Below are 20,486 nucleotides of genomic sequence, written 5' to 3'. Positions count from 1 at the left end.
GAGTGTCAACCGCTGACATGTTGACAGAGCACAGACGGCAGCAAAACAAACGCCGTGTATCACGCTCGTGCGCTGTTCTCTGATTGGTTGTTTCACTGGCACAATACCAGAGCAGCGCGCTCTGAGTGGACAGCTACGGGGGCTGATACTGGACATGGTTAAACTCTATATTTTATCAGTATCACTGCCCTGGGCTTTGACACAGTATCATTTCGGCCTTTTCCCGTATCATTCATGGGCGCTTTCTAGGGTACAGGGCCAATTAATACTGTAGTATGTGATAATCTAACATATCCCATTAATTAACATTGAATTCCATAACATGGAAATTAATTTATCACGGTCTGGAATTAATTAACTGCTGTGAAAGAGAGATGAGCTACGAAAGACACAAAAAGCCAGAGAAAAAGTACACCTCTTGCTTGTTTTGAACGCTGATGTTTTGTGTAACTTTAGCTGGATTTCAACCTAATGTTTGCTTAATCTCGGGGGCTTGGGACAAATTCATTGCTGCACATTCAGGTCAACGTATTTGCAGGTGAAGCTGAGTCGTTTGTGTGAGCAAGACAAGATCCTGAAGGACCTGGAAGTGCGGATCAGCTCTCTGAAGCAGGACAAGGTGAATGCTCATTAAGCAGCATGTCCGATGCCGTTGATCTGACATGTTTAATGTCCTCCACACATCCCCTCAGGACAAGTTGGAGAGTGTGCTGGATGTGTCCCACCAGCAAATGGAGCTGTATCAGGAGCAGCCTGCACATGTTCACAAGATCGCCTACCAGCAAAGGCTACTACAAGAAGACCTGGTCTCCATCAGGGCGCAGATATCACGACTCTCCACGGTATCTACGTGAAACAATATGGTTCTTATTCATTTGTCATCAATTCTGTGAGATCATTGTGCATCATACAATTGGAGCATCATACAAACACAACTATTTGGAATGTGAAAGGTGAAGCATACTGTAGAAGTGTCCAAAAGGTTGACGCTGCACCTTGCTGTGATGTTCCACAGGAAATGACGCACGCCTGGGAGGATTACGGCTGGCTGGAGAGTTCAGTAGAGGAGCTGAGGGCAGCACTGCAGGCACACATGAACCTCAGTGCCACCTCACAGGTGAAGCCCGGTATTGTAGCACAAAGTGTCACGCCAAACATGATTTGATCCCTATAAATGAAGTCTGTGTGTGTGTGTGTGTGTTGCGATGCAGCAAGAGAAAACTGAGATGAAGCGTGAGCTGTGGAGGATCGAGGATGTGATGGCAGGACTTAGCGCCAGCAAAGCCAACTACAAAGTTACTATTGACTCTGTGCACAACCCAGGTTAGAATCCATAATTGTATTCACTTCATGATCATTAACTCTTATGAATACAGGGCAGGATTTTTCAGTTTCACATACTTTGTGTTGACACTAGAGAGGAAGTTAGTGCCTTCAGTGTCGGAGCCCAACGTGCCTTCTTACAGTGCAGATGTCCATCCTCCTCCTCGTAGCTCCATCCCCAGCGTCTACTCCCAAACATTGCCTCACAGCACCGTGCCAAAGTGGGTAAGTGACGCATAGCAGAACCTGTGAAGGTCTAAGTGGTCAAAGGTGAAGGGAGCATCTCGCCTCACTTATTATTATTACTAATATACTGTAACTGTAAAGCGATAGACTGCTTCACCCCAAGTGTGTGAAGGAGCGATATCGCAGGTCCTTTCTTCCTGCAGCTGTCAGGCTGTACAACCAGCACTGCTCCCAAGAGACCTCTACACTGCTATGTACATCTGTGCAATACTTTGTTTTTTACATTCAGTATAGTTACTCCAGACTCCATTCACTGTGCAATATCTGATCAACCTTCATGTACAATATTAAGGGTTCTAAATGCAATATACTAAGTTATATGTGAAGTATTTCCTCCCACATGTATAGACTGGTCATATATCTCATCTCATTTCATATTATCTGCATACTGTATTTGTATATAACTCTGGGAAAAACTGTTGATTTTGTTAATACTTGTTTATATTGTTTATTTTTCTATATTGTGTATTTTGTACTGCTTAACTGATTCTGTACTCTTGCTGCTGTGCAATGCAAATTTCCCCACTGAGGGACGAATAAAGGCATATCTTATCTTATCTTATCTTACATGTAGGCGGAGGATGGCGCTCCGCCTCGGCCGCCGCTCCCTCGCCTTTACGACTACGAGGAAACACCCCCCGTGGTGCCGCCCCTCCCCAAAGAGGCGTCGGTTATTCGCCACACATCTGTGCGAGGCCTGAAGCGCCAGTCTGACGAGAGGAAGAGGGACCGTGAGAGCGGCCAGTATATTGTCAATGGCGACTTTAAGGTACACCTCAACTCATGTTTGATATCACATATTTCATATCACATTTTCATAGCCTTCCGACAAAATAGATTTTTAAATTTAAATTTAAATTTTTAAATTTACATTGTCCACTTTATGGACTCTGTGTGCTTCCAGACTGATTTGCGTTCTTTCCTGAGTGAACCAGAGCTGCCAGGCATTAGTCACCTGGACTACCAGCATTTAGACAGTAAAGGTATTTCATAAAAAACTACACTTGCTCCTGCATCATTTGGTCTGATTTTATATCTTCAACTCATTTGCTGATGGAGCAGCGGGTCTGTACGGCACGTCGTGGCGACTCAACCACTCAGACGCCGTCTCTTCCTTTGTCACCTTGAGGAGAGGCCCGAACCCCTCTGTGGACAGGGTGAGTCATCACCTCACTTGACTTAGTTTTTTACTCTGGGCTCTGATATCTGATGAACATGTTCATTGTTGTTTACGATGTATGAAGTCCAACACCCAATAATAGCCAATCAGGAAAGCCATCGCCTACGCAGGGGTGGGCAAACCACATGACTTAACAAAATTAGCCAGGGGGCCAGACTGTATATTTTTGACAGTATTTTTCACACAGTATTTTACACTTGTCATTCTAACAGTCCACCTGGAATTGTTTGTCTTTTTGATCTGTAAAAAATATCAAAAATACAATCTGCTACATGGGCTTGTGTCCCTTTTTCAGGACCAGTTTAAATACCACATCAAATAACGAAATTCCATCCATTCATCAATTTTTCCGTTTATCCTCACTAGTGTTGTGGGAGGTGAGAGGGGGGGGTACACCCTGGACTGGTGGCCAGCCAATCCCAGAGCACATATAGACAAACAACCATTCACACTCACATTCATACCAATACCATACCATTCATGGACAATTTGGAATGGAATTGAATGGAATGGAATAGCCTTTATTGTCATTATACAAGATGTACAACGAGATTGCAGAGCTTCTCCTTTCAGTGCAGTAGTCAAGTTAAAAAAAAAGTATACAAAAGTAGAGTAAAATAGACAATTTAACAAGATATATACAAGATATCCAAAATATACACATAGTATTGCACAAGAGCATATGCAGGAGCAGACATATTGTAGATATATTAATTTGGAGTCGCCAATTAACCTAGCATATTTTTGGAATGTGGGAGGAAGCCGGAGTACCTGGAGAAAACCCACCCACGCACGGGGAGAACATTCAAACTCCACAGATATTCGAGCCCGTGTCTTCCCGATCCCCCGACTGTGTAGTCAACATGCTAACCACTCAACCACCGTGCAGCCAAATAAGAAAGTAGAATTAAAAAAAAAAAAAAAAAAACGTGGCAGGAGCCTGAGTTGTATACTCTGGTTCTACCGACCTATGTGGACGCACTTCAGCTGTTCACATAGCATATCCAGCATTAATCAGAATCAGAATGGCCTTTATTGTCATTATACAAGATGTACAACAAGATTGGAGCGCTTCTCCTTTCAGTGCAATAGTTAAGTTATAAAAAGTATAAAAAGTATACAAAAAGTAAAAGTAATAAAGACAGTTGAAATAAGTTGCAGGGAAGCTTTAAATATACAAGATATATTCAAGATGAGATGCAGATGCACAATTGAGGCTCGGTGTATGATATGAGGTAGATGGTAATATTGATGGAGATGAACAGCAACTTAATGCACCATAACGAGTGGCTCTTCCTGCTGTACACTCCAGTTCTCCTCGTCATGATAGCTGTAGATGCTGTAGGAAGCCAGAACTCCCATTTTGCAATAGTAGTCAGTGGGCTGCACGAGCCTCGTACGATGCCCACACTGACTACCCAACTTCCTGTACATGCTGGCCACAGCCAAGAAAATTTCCCAAAATTGCAGATCCTGTGCATGTAGTAATTTTCACTTAAGACACCGGTAAATAAAGGATATGCGATATGCAATATGTACTATGAACGATAAAACATTGGCTATTAAAGATTATGTGAACGTGGGTAGGTTTAGTTATGTCACATATTTGACTAGTGCTTGTTTGGCACCATGGCATGTGAAAAGCTACTTACAAAAGTCATGGTGCCAGCTTGTTGAGTGTTGAAATGAAATACTTTGGAAGGCCACATCGTAGTTTGCCGACCCCTGGTATAGCGGGTGTTAGATCGTATTTTTTATTTAATGGTTGATATTATATTTTGCTTATTGGTGTTTTTGTTTCTCCTGCTCACCCTTCATCTTGCCATGAGCTACAGTATTATGTCTCTTTGTTTACTGTCACCTCCCTGCACTCTCACTCATTTGTGCTCCCTTCATCACCACCACCGCCATTATCATCATCATCACCATCATCATGTGTGTCCCAGCAGGAGAGACCTAGGAGTGCCTTGGAGTGTCTGTCCTCAGAGGCCCTGCAGTATTCGGTCCAGCCCCGTGGCCGAATGAGCGCCGAGGAACAGCTGGAGCGAATGAAGCGCCACCAGAGGGCGCTGGTCCGCGAGCGCAAAAGGAACCTCAGCCAGGGCGAACGCTCCTCACTCAGTGTCCCCACCCGGCGAGCCTCCTCCTCCCCCCGGATGCCTTCCGGCGCGTCCGACCCACCCGCCTCCGTACGTTACATCCACCCCATGACGGCGGAGGCAGGAAGCTCCGCCTCGCCCACTCCGGTGCCGCCTTGCAGAACGCAACCACATAGCAACCTAGCAGGGATGCTAACGCGCTAGCAGGACGGGCGCACAAACTAACAAGCTACGAGCTAGCCTGGTTAACGCTTTAAAAAGCACAGTTTATTATGGACTTGAAAGGATCTCGTTGCGTCCTGCTGCGGTCTTGCTGCCTCCTGGTGGGACGCCACTGACCCAACGCCGAATGTAATCAAGAGAAGGCGAGAGAAGTGGTCGCTAACATATTTTATTTATCTCCTGGTGGATATTTTCAGTAGAACACTGTGTGTGTGTGTGTGTGCATATATTATATATATATATATATATATTAGGGCTGTCAATCGAGTAAAATATTTGATCGCGATTAATCTCATTTTCTATAGTTAACTCACAATTAATCACATTTAATCACAGATGGAAATAAGTTTTTATCTATAATGAGTCAGGGAAATCTTACATTAAAATACATACAAAATTAATCATTTTTTTACAGTAAATAATTCATTACAATACTCAACTATTTCCACAGTTTTTGAATTTTTAATGCAATTTATGATTCGTCCTACTTTTTCGACAGTCATTGAACGCAGCGACGCGCCATTCTCCGATACAAAGAGGGCTGTATGGATGTATTTGGATGTATTTTCATAGCATATTTTGTATGCTGATACTATGTGGCAATGCATAAAGGTAAGATATGATCACTAGTTCCATGGTACTTCCATGCTAAATCGCTAACGCTAGCAAAACACTGGACTTCAGCCACGGTCACCACATTGACAGTCCATCAATAGCAGCTAGAACTCCAATTTAGCTGGCAGTTCAATGCAAAAATCAGAGAGATATAAAAATGTGAAAAATACTGGTTAGTTGGGCCACTCTTATGCCAAGGTAGCATTGTATATGACAATATAAACAATACCTGCACTGCTCCAGTCTCTGGCAGGGCATGCACTCCGTGACACAGCGACAGTAGATACAAATATTTGGTCTTTGAAGCTAACTTTACCAATCTAAATACTCTTTTTTTTCCTCCATTTCCCATCATTATTTGTTCCAGCTTGTGGCAACAGAGTTACCGTGCTTCAATCAAACTGCGGTGGGGGCCGAGGGTCAAATAGAGTGCATATTAATCGCGCATCCTAAAATTTGCCGAGAATTTTTGTTAACACGTCATTAACGTGTTAACTTTGACAGCTCTAATATATATATATATATATATATATATATATATATATATACACACACACACACACACATATATATATATATTTTTTTAGAGATTTGCAATATAAAATATAGAAAAATAATCTAGAGAATGTTTTCAGGTAGGCCAGGACAGGAAATGCTGGTGGTCCAATCATTATCAAACACCCCCAACCCCGCCCCTTCCTCGCCGTTCTTTTCTTCATGTGAAATCCAAGTGCCTTGTTTCACTCCACCCGATTTGCCTTCCTTACTAATTTGATGTTTTTTGGCATGGCTTTTAAAGACGGACACGGCCAAGCACAAATGCTGAACTAGCGTTAGCACATGTTTACGTGACAGCGATGGAGTCAAAATGTTTTATTCTGCACACAGTTGATCATTTTTTTATCTTTTTTTTTTTTTTTTTTTTTAGAAAAGGGGACCTACAAAGCACTTAGTAAGCATCCAATGGGATTGCTCTAGTCATCCCTATGCTGCTCACAGCCACAAGAGGGCGCCTTTGTTTGCTATCTGTGGCTAAAGCAGTGATTATAATCCCAGACGCCCCATTGAGTGGGCTGGCCCGTTGCTGTGATGCGTGTTCGTGTTCGCCATATTGGATGTGGCAGAGCTGCCATGTAAACTACTGCAAGTGAATGCAATGAACTTTCACAAGCCACACACACACTACTACATTTGGGAAACAAATTAGCATGAAAAATGAAATCATATCAATTCAAATGATGCCATAATGGACAAATCTAATCCAAAGTATTTTTTCCGCCTTAGCTGTGAATGGTAATCCCCTATGAAACCTGGTCTGGACTAATCTACTTGGTGCAATCCCATGCATGAGGCATTTCCCCCGTTGGCTGTTGCCACATCCAATATGGTGGTAGCGTCGATCGAGCGTAGGATTTGGGGCTCAATGAGGCGTCTAGGCGTATTCCGTACGTCTATGATTAGAAGCTGTCCGTTGTCCCACATTTGTTTATTTCTTTTCAGGTTTCTCCTCGAGAACATGGCTGTGTCTCAAATGGAATACTTAGCAGTACTTAGCAGTAGTTATCAGTACTTATCAGTACTTATCAGGATACACCGTGCACTAACTGGTATTGACAATTAGAATATTTACCCCGTTTTTCTTCCTTCTTCTGCCTTCATTTCCTCTTTCTTCTCCTTACTACTTCCTTCGTTCCTTCTACCTTCCTCCTCCTTTTCTTCATTTTTTCTGGCCCTTCTTCTTAGCTTTCCTTCTTCCTCCTATTTTTTTCCTTTCTGTTTTTGCTTTAATTTCTTCCTCTCCTTTTCATTCCTCCCTTTGTCATTCTTTCTTCCCCTTTTCTTTTTGTTCTTCCTTCCTTTTTTCCTTGGTGCTTTCTTTGATTTCCTCGTCCTTCCTCCCATTTCCTCCTTTTGTCATTATTTCTTCTTCCTTTTCAAGATTTTATTTTCCTTTCTTTCATCCTCCTTTCATTTTCCTTCCTTCTATTTTGTTTCTGCTTTCTTCCCCCTTCCTTCTTCTTGCTTCCACCTTCTTTTCCTTCTTTTGTCGTTCATTCTTCTTCCGTTATTTTCTTCTTATTGTTCCTCTTTCTTTTTCAGCACCCTTTCTTCTTCTCCTTCCTACTTTTCCTTGTTGCTCCCTTAGCCAAGATGGCAGCTATTGATGGAGGCAGGCGTGCAGCACTGCCTCCCCTCCATATTGTCTATTACCCACTTGTGTAGTCCAAAAAAAAAAGTCCAAAGACAAGGCTTGGAAGTGCGCCAATTGAGACACAGCACATCTCGGCATCCACAGCCAACGTTGGGTCAGGAAGTGCAAGGTGTAGTTCTGCTGATGATGCTAAAGATGCTAATGTTACTGCAAATATCAAAGACATAATATTTAATCATCCTGAACGCCGGTATATTTTTACGTTATGAATTCCAGCATCTTTTTAAGCAAGAGAAAGAAATATCTTTATGGATCCACAGGGGGTTTGGAAGCTGGTTGTCTTAATGCATCATAAAAATCAGGTTGAAGCAGCTGAGCTGAAAATGCAATAAATCAGATGATATATCTTATAAAGTTGTTAGAAGGAACGGACCAAAGGTTAAATGAGCTTAAATAGACTTTATGACCATACATTTACTTTCTTTGTGTGCAGAGCACAAGAAGAAGAAGTCAGACTTTGGAAGAGTTGGAATTGTTGTGTCCCGATGTCATGATAGGCCAACAATGGTAGCTAAGTCTAGCATTAGAATTAGCTACGTCCCGACAAGTAGAAAACCTAGCAGAGATGTTAGACGCGTGCACTGCAGCACCACCTAACTGTGTGTAAGTTTTAGAGATGAGCCCTTCACAATAAAGACGAGAATGTGTCTCGCTTCCCAGGCGCCTCCTGGCCGTCTTCTTGCTAATCCCAGTGGCCTTTGGCCCCCTTTTGGCCCACATGGGTCTGCATGCTTTCTCTCTCTCTCTCTCTCTTTGTCGTCCTCCTCTATCCTCAACGCAAGCAGAGAAACACCCGCTGCTGCAGCTGCACCAGGAGGACGCATGCATGGCTTTGGATGATTACTCACAAGTAACACACACACACACACTCAAATGTACTAAAACACTCGTTATAATAATCTATGAAAAGGATACTAATCATCCTGTGCCTGCCCAATGATAAAGAAATCATAATTTAAACACCAAAATAATCCAGGGATGAACTTGCCACCTGCCTTGCCTATGTACACTATGTTGGCTTATGTAAACCGTACATATTTCTATTCTTAAGCCAGGGGTGTCCACATGTTTTCCTATGATGGCTACATACTGAAAAAATATACATTTTTAATATATTCAATGTTGTCATCCTCCAGAAAGCTGCTGCATTGTGATACAGTGAAGTGCTATGAAGTTATTCATACATTTTCTATGCCACTGGTGGCCAGCCAATCACAGGGCACATATAGACAAACAACCATTCACACTCATTCATACCTATGGACAATTTGGTGTCACCAATTAACCTAGCATGTTTTTGGAAGGCGGCACGGTAATCGAGTGGTTAGCGCGCAGACCTCACAGCTAGGAGACCAGGGTTCAATTCCACCCTCGGACAACTCTGTGTGGAGTTTGCATTTTCTCCCTGTGCATGCGTTGGTTTTTTCCGGGTACTCCGGTTTCCTCCCACATTCCAAAAACATGCTAGGTTAATTGGTGACTCCAAATTGTCCATAGGTATGAATGTGAGTGTGAATGGTTGTTTGTCTATATGTGCCCTGTGATTGGCTGGCGACCAGTCCAGGGTGTACCCCGCCTCTCGCCCAAAGACAGCTGGGATAGGCTACCTACGCCCTACCTACCTCCGAGGATAAGCGGTAGAAAATGCGGTAGAAAACCCACGCCTGCATGTGGAGAACATGCAAACTCCACACAGAGATTCCCCCCACACAGTCGAACCCATATTGTGTGGCCAACATCCTAACCACTGTACCACTGTGCCACGCAGAAGTAAAATCATTCAAAGAAAAAGTAGTTCCGGATATGAACTTTTACAATGTATCTTTCTTTGTGGAATAGTCCACAGGCTTCACTTTGGACGCCCCTGTCCTATGCCTTGTGATGAAAAAGTGTCTCTTATTACAAATTATTCATTTATGTCAAAATTCTCCTCCAGGTGTTTGATTGGCGCGAGGAACGGCTGGGGGCTGAAGGTCAAAGTGATGAAGGTCAGAACCAAGGTAGAGAGAAGCAGAGTGGTCAGTGGGTGACAGCGAAGGCCACGCTGGTCCGAGAGACGGACATGGAACCTCTGGACTACGACCTGGACATCAGCAGAGAGGTCAGACATGATGATGATGATGATGGTGATGGTGAGTCAGCGTCCTCCATCTTGACTTGTGGGTTTGCTCGCAGCTTTCCAAACCTCAGAAGGTTCCCATCCCGGAGCGTTACTTGGAGCCAGACCCTGAGGAGCCTCTGAGCCCCGAGGAAGAGGAGGAACGGAGCCGCCGCACTCAACGCATCAAGAACCTGCTCAGCAAGTCCAAGTAGGACACAGTCCAGAGGTCTCATGAGGTCCCAATACAAACACTCATTCCGCCTTTCCAAAGATCATCAGGATGCGGAGGGTGGACGCATATCCATACATAACATTTCTCATATCATACATATTTTTTTTAGAAATAATATCAATATATTTACCATTTATTAATGAATGCATTTTGGGTCCAGTTTTTCGGAACACCCTGTACAAAGAATCTAAGGATCCATGGGGCTTGTTTATTTCTGATGTGTTTTATTGATGTTTTGTGTCCACAGTGTTCAGAACCTGCAGTCGGCACCATTGGATCTGACTGAGCTGGACCTGGTTCTGCAGCAGCAGGAGAGGATCATGAACGCATCGCATGCATTGGCTACAGAGGCGTCACAGAAGAGCAAACAGGTGGCAGGTTAGTGCTGGCTGCTCATGATGATGATGATGATGATGAAGGCCTGCAGGCTTTCTGTGTCTTCACTACCTGGCAACATGACTATACACAGGGTATATACTGTACATGAACATAGATTTTTATTATACCCAAAATACAATTCTACACAAAGCAGAAGACTACTAAATTAAAAAAAACATGCCTCATTGTGATCTACAGTCAATAGGATATTATACTGTAAAATAACATAAAAACAAGTGGGTGCATTGGGCTGAAAGTGATAATACAGGTGTCGGGTGTTTTTCAGATGACAAATTAAATAATCCCATTTTAACGTTTCCTTGCCACCTGCCAATCATCCACATTAAGATCGTCCGTCATATAATAAAACTAATGTTCTTCTCCTCAGCTAAAGCCGCCGCTGCTGCTGTCACCACTACTGCCACCTAGAGGAGACTCTTGGGAAAACATCCAATTTCAACACTTCTACATGCAGTCATTTAACAAATGCTTTCTAATTCAGTTTTAATACACAAGAAGCCAATTGTGTTTAAATTGAAATCATGGAGGATACACCCTAGCAAGGATAGAAGATGGATGGATGGATTTATTGAGTGACTTGTTAGCATTTTGCTATTGTTACAAACATGTCCAAAATGAATGTTAACTTTAAACACACTTGTGAACACACAAAAATTAAAATGTTTTAATGCGGTTGCACGGTGGAGGGTGGTTAGCACGCAGGCCTCACAGCTAGGAGACCTGAGTTCAATTCCACCCTCGGCCATCTCTGTGTGGAGTTTGCATGTTCTCCCCGTGCATGCGTGGATTTTCTCCGGGTACTCCGGTTTCCTCCCACATTCCAAAAACATGCTAGGTTAATTGGCGACTCCAAATTGTCCATAGGTATGAATGTGAGTGTGAATGGTTGTTTGTCTATATGTGCCCTGTGATTGGCTGGCGACCGGTCCGGGGTGTACCCCGCCTCTCACCCAAAGACAGCTGGGATAGGCTCCAGCACCCCTGCGACCCTTGTGAGGATAAGCGTTAGAAAATGAATGAATGAATGAAATGACATCGCTACACTACCATTTTGGGGAAGCCATAGTCACATGACTTTCATACGCCAACCACACCAAAAGATTTTCTATGTCATTTAAAGTCAAACACAAAGTTGCATAGGACACACTTTTGTTTTTGTCAAGTTGTTTGATCAGCTTGTAGCGTCACTTAGTGGTCACAGCTTGTCTTTGCTACTAAGATGACGAATCAAGTAATGAATACTTTCACTTTACAAAATAAACATGAGTTATACAAGTTACTGTGTGTGCTTTTATTATTTTTAGCAATAAGGAAAATAAAAGGGACCGAAAAAACCCTAAACGTCAGCATCAACAATCACTCGGGCTAAAGAAATAAAAAAATGGCTGTGATTGGCCTACAGGTGAACACATGACGTCACCAATCAACAAATGTTCCTCACCCCGCCTACGATGACTTCACAAAGGACATTTTGTACATTTCTTTGCGTTCAGGGTCCCCCCTCTCTGGGACGCTTTTGTCCTTTTCCGTTGTGGTTTCTTTTTGGTTTGGATGACCAACGTTGTCCTCTGAGTCTTTACACTCGCTGCTTTCACTGGGAGTCTCTGGCTTTGGTGGTGCTTCACTCTGATTCTCTACAGGCGGGGCGTCAGAAGAATCGGACTGCAGACAAGAAAAAGACGCAGACATCGTCAGTCCATATTCATGTTGCAAGTTGAGTCAAGAAGTAGCTTTAAGGTCAATGATGATTATGTCATCGAAAAGAACAAGGGCAGCGTCCTGCTTTTTTGTCAGAGCGACACCTCACCTCGCTGAATCCCAGTCCACAGTGTCTGCGGTTGCGCCCCGACAGCTTGCCGTCCATCCCCTGCTGGTACTGCATCTCCAGCTGCTGGTTGATCTTCTTGTCTTCGTTCCCTGCAGAACACACACCAGCACAACATAAACACATCAAATGGATTCTTTTCAGTTTAGTTTTCTTACCGCTGCGGAAGTGTGACGTTGACTTGTGATCTCCAATGACCAGACGTCCGGTGTGTTCTTTCTAAGGCGAAAGAGAAAACACTTTATTATTAATGTCAATGCATGTCCACTTGGGGTGGGTATCACTGCAAATTGTCGTATCGGCTCGATATTCCTTAATTCATTTTTCACCCAAGTAACTGCAAGACACCCGCATGGTGACAGAGTGTAGCATGTAGGCCACACAGTCAGGAGATCGGGAAGGCGTGGGTTCAAATCTCTGCTCGGGCATCTCTGTGTGGAGTTTGCATGTTCTCCTTAGTGCGTGAATTTTCCATTCCCAAAAAATTGGCAACTCCAAATTGTCCATAGGTATGAATGTGAGTGTGAATGGTTGTTTGTCTATATGTGCCCTGTGATTGGCTGGCCACCAGTCCAGGTGTACCCCGCCTCTTGCCAGAAGACAGCCGTGATAGGCTCCAGCATACCCACAACCCAAGTGAGGATAAGCGGCATAGGAAATGGATGGACGGTAACTACAGGGCCACTTTTTAAACTCATAATTAAGATTGATTATCATCAAAATAAAACACTTTCTTTTACAAAACCTATGTATCAAAAGTTTTTAATCTGCTTATTTGTGAACAAGTCAACAAAGTACATATTTGATAATATTTACATATTGGTGCACGTGACTGGTGTTCCGCCAGTATGTGCTGTGAGACCACTACTGATTTTATTCATTTATGGGAAAACAAAACATAACGTCGTACATAGAGGACAACCTGTAAAACCCCTTTTGTCGACACTGTCGATCTGCCCACCTCAGCCCACTTCAGTAGCGGTAAATAAGTAATAAGAGTACATTTGGATCAATAAATAAGCAAAGAAATGTGGACTGAAACCCACCTTGGAGGCGCCCATTAACCGTAAAAATTTCTGCCTCCTCTCGTCACTTCCCAGGTCAGCTGAAGCCCACTGCGTGGACTCTTCCTGCAGGTACAAACACTCCTATAACGGCCACTCTCACCGACAGACGTGTGTTCACATTTTCCACACCACTCCAAAACCAACACATTTTTACATCACGAGTTCACATGACCTCGTCTAAGCTTTTAAGTCAAGACATTGCTAATGCATTTGGTATGTACTACTTACTCTTTACTGCTATCACAAATGCATGTATTAGACTTTAGCCAACAAGCTAATACGAAGCTAGCCGTAGCCAAGTCATCGTCTGCTTCTATGTGCTGATGACTATGACTTTCTAATTTAACTCACTTCGCTTGGAGATGCCGGTCGTTTAGTTCCATGTTTTCCGTCTGGAGAACTCATTTTAAAAGCGTTCTTTCTTATTTGTCACATAAATAACACAATAAAATTGCCATGTACAAGCAACGAATGGTTCGTCACTTCCGGTTCATCGTTCTTTACTGTTGCAGCGGTGCTTTCGGTGTCTTTTATGCTGCCGCCTCTGGTTGGATTATATCACTACACTTTACACACTGGTCAGGTACATATCAGGAAAACAAATAAAACACCTCAAGGCCCTCAGAATTAGACCATTGTTAAATCTATAAGCGTTTATTCACATACAAATGTATTGTATTTACATTATGTTCTGCCTCAGAAGTTTGAAGTGATCACAAGGTCACTGTAGCTTAGCATAAACCACCTAAAGATAACTAAAAGACACGTTTTTGAATTGTAGTAGTTAGATTTCAACGTGACATACACGTAGCATAATTCTTTAAAAACTAATTATAATCATTGATAGGCTCGGACTTGAACGCCCACTATAGATGACCATCTATGGTTCTGTGTCCAACAAATGGAAAATATAAAAACATTTTGTACTCTTATGTTAATCGGTAGCTTTCTGCAGATCATTTTTACAGCATGAATGATGTGTATTCAAGCTGCCGCTAGAGGGCGCACTAGCAGGTGCCATCATTAACAAGCATACTTTAACCACTGTTTCAACCATAGACATTTTTAGTGGTTTTGTTTTTATTTTACAAAAGGTAAGACCCCCCCACAGTACATTTCTGTGCATTCAGTTCTCCCACTCTGTGACAGTTTTGTCATTTTGCCTTGTGGTTTCTTTTGGGTGTGGATCATTAACTTTGTGCTGTGCGTCTTTAGACTTGCTGCTCTCGCTGGGATGCGTCTTGGGCTCTTGCGTCGCCTTGCTCTGACCCTCTGCTGGTGACTGAGACTGTGGACATGACAAAAAGATAAAGATAATTAACCAGCACCTCCTTTGTAATTCTGCGGCAGCCTCTCACCTTTCTTGTGATCGTCCTTACGCCACCAGGTGAAATCTTGCATGGAGCTCCACAGCGAGGGAGATTGGCTGTTGTCTTGTATTTCTTCCATTTCCGAATTATTGCGCCAACAGTGGTCTTTTTCTCACCAAGCGTCTTGCTGATGGTCTTGTAGCCCATTCCAGTCTTGTGCAGGTCTACAATCTTGTCCCTCAGGTCCTTTGACAGCTCTTTGGTCTTGCCCATGGTGGTGCAGAAGTTTGAATAGAAGAGACTGTTTCTGTGACAGCTTCTGGACTAATATATTTGTCAGTGTTAAGTCTTAATGTAGCTACAATCACATTGCCATTCAATGAAACCAACCATCAACAACCACCACTTCTGCAAGGGAACACACTATGTAAAAAAAGACCCTGACATAACACATCACATTTAAGTATTTTTTAGGTATAGCCCCCTTTTCCACCAAAATCCCAGGAAGATTTATCAAAAACCTTTAACGTGTTCATTGAACACATTCAATTTTCTAAGAACGTTGAACTGAACGCAACATACTTGTAAAAAAAAAAAGAACATGAACTAGTTCAGACTATGTGAGAATCAGGTCCAATTATTGCATTGGTGACTTTTTCAGATGACATTAGAGGATTAAGTATGTCCCATATTATATATTTAAACAATAACAAGAAACAAGAACATATATGTGTTCATGTCTCACATAAGGATTGTGGATGATGGGCAAAAAAGTGCACTTTTCCCTTTAAACCCCCCAGATAACTAGAAAAGGTCCCATGGTGGAAAAGGGGGGCATTTTGCTTACTGCTGCAGAAATGTGATGTTGACTTGTGGTCTCCAATGACAAGACGCCCAGTGTGTTCTTTCTAAGGATGAGGACATAAACAAAGACTTTATTACCAATGTCACTGAATGTCCACCTTGGTGGCTGTGGAGAAGAAGAATTAGAGCAACTTTGTCAATAAAAAGTAAATAAAGGTGAACGAGACCCACCTTGGAGGCTCCCACCAGCTGTAAACACTTGTGCTTTCTTTTATTATTTCCCAGGTCAGCCTGCAGGTACAAACACTCCTAACGGTCACCCACGCCGACATATATGTTTGTTTACATTTTCCACACAGATAACCAACACGTTTTACATAATTAGTTACAAAATAATAACTGCATTAGAACAAATTAGCTCATATAAGGTGTTAAGTCCATGAATAACAACGACATCAACTAGCAAGTACAACAAATGCTGATTTAAATGTATTTAATGTCATTTGTTTGTTTAACTGTGGAGGAATTAGGTTCCTTACTAACACGATTTTGGTAATGTATTGTGCGTTAGCCAACAAGCTAACGCGAAGCTAACTGTGCCCTAGTAATCATCCGCTTCTATCTATAGATTAAGATAACATTTAACTCACTTCACTTGGAGACACTGGTCGTTTAATTGCGTGTTCTTTGTCTGGGGAAGTCATTTTAAGTTTTTACGTTTTCATCAATATGAAAAATGTCGCCATGTACTGGCAAAGAATGTTTAGTGACTTCCGGCTCATCTTATTCTGCGGTCGCACTGCAGCAGTGATTTTGATTTCTTCTCTGCTGCCCCCTGTGGTTGCATTGTGTCACTAAGCTCTTCAAACTAAGCTTAAACTTAAACAGAATGGTCAAAGATAAATCATGTTACCAAGAAGACAATAGCAATATGAAATATATTTAAAATACCAAAGGTAAGTCTATAATCTTTATAAACTATTTTTTTCCACCTGCCCCCCGGCCTGCATAGCTCCTCTCTGGATGCTGTCTGACACAACATGCGCCTCCTTTTTTTTTCTCCACCTCTGTCCTCAGTGCAATCAGTGCGCTCACTAAACATCCCAGCCTAAATTTTTCTTAAACGTGGTTGCGATATGGTACATGGTGTCCAAAGTGCGGCATGGGGCCCGGGTTTGGCCCGCAGCAACAATGTAAAAAAAACATCAAATCCGTAAAGTAAAGTTGAATTGTTGATTCTAATAACTCCAAGCTGACAGGCTGGCTGTTTTTTTTCTTCACATAAAAATATTACTATATCAAAACGGTCCCCGAATTTTTTGATTTTTTTTACATTTTGCTTTTAATTCTAGCTAGAGGCTCATATCAAATGTGGCGTCTCATTTGGGACTTGGAAATAAAAAGATGCTAATTTTTACAATGTTTGACGGATTGGTGGTTGGGAGCAGCGGTGAAGAACTACTCCGTCTATCACTGACAGCTGCTTTGAATGTTTTGACCCTCTCCATGCAGCTCTACAAGCGACCAGCGCAATAATAAACATGTTGTGGAATGCATACCTCTCTGACAGTCAGCATTGTTGTCTTAGCAAAAGCTGAATAATTCAAATCAATGACGACAATTAATACATGATAAAAAACTTTATCTGCTGCTTATCCTCACTAGGGTCACAGGGGTATGTTGGAACCTACCCCAGCTGTCTTCGGGCCTGGACTAGTAAAAATACATTGTACATAAAAAAAGTGAAATATATAAAAATGAATCAATTAAATGCAAATATACTTAATGTGTCTGCAGAGTGTATAAGAGTGTTAATATATTAGTTATTTAAATAATTATTCAACATAATAATGAAAATAAAAAATATATCTATTAAAATGAATGTATAAAATACAAATATATTTATTGTGGCTGTAGAGCATATAATAGTGTCTAATTGTATAATAGCATCTAAATGACATGTTTTCCATTACATCTGGACATATCAGTATACAAACATGTTCAATTAAATGTATAAATATTTACAAAAATAACATAAATATGTAGACATTAAATATTTAAAAACTAATAAAAAATCAAATATATATTCAAAATACAGTTATACCTGGAGATACGAAATTACTTCACTTTGGAAGGGCTTTCATATGTTGGAATTTTTCCATAATTCAGTCATATAAAGTATAAATATTGTTGCCACTGGAAAGAAATCTGTTCTTTAATGATAACGTAATCATGTTACACAAATGTTAAAAACAAGTTTGATGATGGAGGAGAATATCAAACATAAGTTTACCAAACTTAACTTTTCTACTTAAAAAAAAAAATCACTTCATTTTTGAGCACCTATGGTTATTTTCCCTCGACATTCACAGCACGAAAACGTAAGACATGACAAAAAGATAAAGATAATTAACCAGCACCTCCTTTGTAATTCTGCGGCAGCCTCTCACCTTTCTTGTGATCGTCCTTACGCCACCAGGTGAAATCTTGCATGGAGCTCCACAGCGAGGGAGATTGGCTGTTGTCTTGTATTTCTTCCATTTCCGAATTATTGCGCCAACAGTGGTCTTTTTCTCACCAAGCGTCTTGCTGATGGTCTTGTAGCCCATTCCAGTCTTGTGCAGGTCTACAATCTTGTCCCTCAGGTCCTTTGACAGCTCTTTGGTCTTGCCCATGGTGGTGCAGAAGTTTGAATAGAAGAGACTGTTTCTGTGACAGCTTCTGGACTAATATATTTGTCAGTGTTAAGTCTTAATGTAGCTACAATCACATTGCCATTCAATGAAACCAACCATCAACAACCACCACTTCTGCAAGGGAACACACTATGTAAAAAAAGACCCTGACATAACACATCACATTTAAGTATTTTTTAGGTATAGCCCCCTTTTCCACCAAAATCCCAGGAAGATTTATCAAAAACCTTTAACGTGTTCATTGAACACATTCAATTTTCTAAGAACGTTGAACTGAACGCAACATACTTGTAAAAAAAAAAAAGAACATGAACTAGTTCAGACTATGTGAGAATCAGGTCCAATTATTGCATTGGTGACTTTTTCAGATGACATTAGAGGATTAAGTATGTCCCATATTATATATTTAAACAATAACAAGAAACAAGAACATATATGTGTTCATGTCTCACATAAGGATTGTGGATGATGGGCAAAAAAGTGCACTTTTCCCTTTAAACCCCCCAGATAACTAGAAAAGGTCCCATGGTGGAAAAGGGGGGCATTTTGCTTACTGCTGCAGAAATGTGATGTTGACTTGTGGTCTCCAATGACAAGACGCCCAGTGTGTTCTTTCTAAGGATGAGGACATAAACAAAGACTTTATTACCAATGTCACTGAATGTCCACCTTGGTGGCTGTGGAGAAGAAGAATTAGAGCAACTTTGCGTCAATAAAAAGTAAATAAAGGTGAACGAGACCCACCTTGGAGGCTCCCACCAGCTGTAAACACTTGTGCTTTCTTTTATTATTTCCCAGGTCAGCCTGCAGGTACAAACACTCCTAACGGTCACCCACGCCGACATATATGTTTGTTTACATTTTCCACACAGATAACCAACACGTTTTACATTAGTTACAAAATAATAACTGCATTAGAACAAATTAGCTCATATAAGGTGTTAAGTCCATTAATAACAACGACATCAACTAGCAAGTACAACAAATGCTGATTTAAATGTATTTAATGTCATTTGTTTGTTTAACTGTGGAGGAATTAGGTTCCTTACTAACACGATTTTGGTAATGTATTGTGCGTTAGCCAACAAGCTAACGCGAAGCTAACTGTGCCCTAGTAATCATCCGCTTCTATCTATAGATTAAGATAACATTTAACTCACTTCACTTGGAGACACTGGTCGTTTAATTGCGTGTTCTTTGTCTGGGGAAGTCATTTTAAGTTTTTACGTTTTCATCAATATGAAAAATGTCGCCATGTACTGGCAAAGAATGTTTAGTGACTTCCGGCTCATCTTATTCTGCGGTCGCACTGCAGCAGTGATTTTGATTTCTTCTCTGCTGCCCCCTGTGGTTGCATTGTGTCACTAAGCTCTTCAAACTAAGCTTAAACTTAAACAGAATGGTCAAAGATAAATCATGTTACCAAGAAGACAATAGCAATATGAAATATATTTAAAATACCAAAGGTAAGTCTATAATCTTTATAAACTATTTTTTTTCCACCTGGATGTTTAAATTCACCGTTATCATTACAGTACGTACGTGGCATACCTTCAAGCTACCACAAGATGGCAGTCGAGTAAGTCTAATATTACAATATAACATTTTCAACTATCATAATTGTTATACATTGTGACACTTGCGTTTGACGTTATTTAATTTTGTAATAATTTCATTATTATGATTTGTCTTCAATAATTGGCCCTGGACTCGAACTCTCCCCGCAGAACAACATATTGTTCCTTGTCCAGTAAATAGGACTTATAGGACATACTGGAACTTTTTTGTATGCATTCAATGATATTCGTCAACGCTATAATCTACAATATTAAAAATAGCATATTACAGACCATGTTTAAAGCGTAACATGGATGAAACTGCTACAAGCTGCCGCTAGATGGCGCTGTCGTAAGCGTAATCCTTGACTAGGCTCCTTTAAAGTTCAGTATTTCAACTCGAGACACATTTGTCGTTAAATAAGTCTGTTTTTAATGATTATTTTAATCATGATTATATTTAATGTTAAATAACATTTATTGTATATTTGATTTGAAAATAGTTCTTCAAACAAAACATGAAAGACGATAATAAACACCACGAGGGAAGCACATTTGACATGATGGACAGTTTATATTGTCTTTCTTTTAATTATAAA

General features: G+C 41.2%; 3 protein-coding genes across 8 annotated transcripts in view; 1 reads left to right on the top strand and 2 right to left on the bottom strand.

Annotated features, from left to right (window-relative positions):
- Window positions 1-11,901, top strand: part of LOC131131664 (pleckstrin homology domain-containing family A member 7) — a 104,510-nt gene extending 92,609 nt beyond the window's left edge. For all 5 annotated transcript variants that reach the window (XM_078790953.1, XM_058076555.2, XM_078790954.1 and 2 more), the window contains 13 exons: window positions 539-619; window positions 693-842; window positions 1,016-1,117; window positions 1,212-1,323; window positions 1,418-1,548; window positions 2,144-2,338; window positions 2,474-2,552; window positions 2,632-2,726; window positions 4,699-4,938; window positions 9,834-9,998; window positions 10,073-10,206; window positions 10,478-10,608; window positions 10,997-11,901. In XM_078790953.1, the coding sequence (XP_078647079.1) occupies window positions 539-619; window positions 693-842; window positions 1,016-1,117; window positions 1,212-1,323; window positions 1,418-1,548; window positions 2,144-2,338; window positions 2,474-2,552; window positions 2,632-2,726; window positions 4,699-4,938; window positions 9,834-9,998; window positions 10,073-10,206; window positions 10,478-10,608; window positions 10,997-11,037 (1,656 nt within the window). In that variant the 3' untranslated portion in view covers window positions 11,038-11,901. The remainder of the gene's footprint in view (window positions 1-538; window positions 620-692; window positions 843-1,015; window positions 1,118-1,211; window positions 1,324-1,417; window positions 1,549-2,143; window positions 2,339-2,473; window positions 2,553-2,631; window positions 2,727-4,698; window positions 4,939-9,833; window positions 9,999-10,072; window positions 10,207-10,477; window positions 10,609-10,996) is intronic.
- lg1h11orf58 (linkage group 1 C11orf58 homolog) lies at window positions 10,494-17,251 on the bottom strand. Of its 2 annotated transcripts, none has more exons than XM_078790968.1 (5): window positions 16,286-17,251; window positions 13,501-13,584; window positions 12,613-12,673; window positions 12,437-12,546; window positions 10,494-12,291 (listed from the first exon to the last, which is right to left on the bottom strand). In XM_078790968.1, exons 1-5 carry the CDS (start codon window positions 16,337-16,339, stop codon window positions 12,076-12,078), a joined length of 525 nt encoding a protein of 174 aa, XP_078647094.1. In that variant the 5' UTR covers window positions 16,340-17,251; the 3' UTR covers window positions 10,494-12,075. The 2 variants fall into 2 exon arrangements, with proteins under 2 accessions (XP_078647094.1, XP_078647091.1); XM_078790965.1 differs by lacking the exon at window positions 16,286-17,251 and adding an exon at window positions 13,873-14,065 and having other exon boundaries at window positions 10,505-12,291.
- On the bottom strand, window positions 14,185-19,768 carry LOC144898540 (uncharacterized). The gene is made up of 8 exons (XM_078790961.1): window positions 19,492-19,768; window positions 19,076-19,135; window positions 18,886-18,946; window positions 18,086-18,306; window positions 15,867-15,926; window positions 15,679-15,739; window positions 14,880-15,100; window positions 14,185-14,809 (listed from the first exon to the last, which is right to left on the bottom strand). The coding sequence occupies exons 1-8, from the start codon at window positions 19,543-19,545 to the stop codon at window positions 14,648-14,650; spliced, it is 900 nt and encodes a 299-aa protein (XP_078647087.1). The 5' UTR covers window positions 19,546-19,768; the 3' UTR covers window positions 14,185-14,647.
- Between the last annotated feature and the right edge of the window lie 718 nt (window positions 19,769-20,486).

Source organism: Doryrhamphus excisus, linkage group LG1 (assembly GCF_037039965.1).
Source record: "Doryrhamphus excisus strain RoL-2023G ecotype Guam linkage group LG1, RoL_Dexc_Guam_v1.1, whole genome shotgun sequence".
Taxonomy (NCBI): domain Eukaryota; kingdom Metazoa; phylum Chordata; class Actinopteri; order Syngnathiformes; family Syngnathidae; genus Doryrhamphus; species Doryrhamphus excisus.
The sequence above is the reverse complement of the archived record's forward strand: the minus strand, read 5'-3'. Positions and strand labels throughout refer to the sequence as shown.

Coding starts and splice junctions, on each gene's coding strand:
- LOC144898540 (XM_078790961.1), bottom strand. CDS start 19,545: ATGACTTCCCCAGACAAAGAACACGCAATTAAACGACCAGTGTCTCCA. Junction 19,136..19,491: donor GACCAGTGTCTCCAAGTGAA/GTGAGTTAAATG, acceptor TTGTACCTGCAG/GCTGACCTGGGAAATAATAA. Junction 15,740..15,866: donor AGCTGGTGGGAGCCTCCAAG/GTGGGTCTCGTT, acceptor CCTCATCCTTAG/AAAGAACACACTGGGCGTCT.
- lg1h11orf58 (XM_078790968.1), bottom strand. CDS start 16,339: ATGACTTCCCCAGACAAAGAACACGCAATTAAACGACCAGTGTCTCCA. Junction 12,674..13,500: donor GGTTAATGGGCGCCTCCAAG/GTGGGTTTCAGT, acceptor CTTTCGCCTTAG/AAAGAACACACCGGACGTCT. Junction 12,547..12,612: donor AACGTCACACTTCCGCAGCG/GTAAGAAAACTA, acceptor TGTGTTCTGCAG/GGAACGAAGACAAGAAGATC.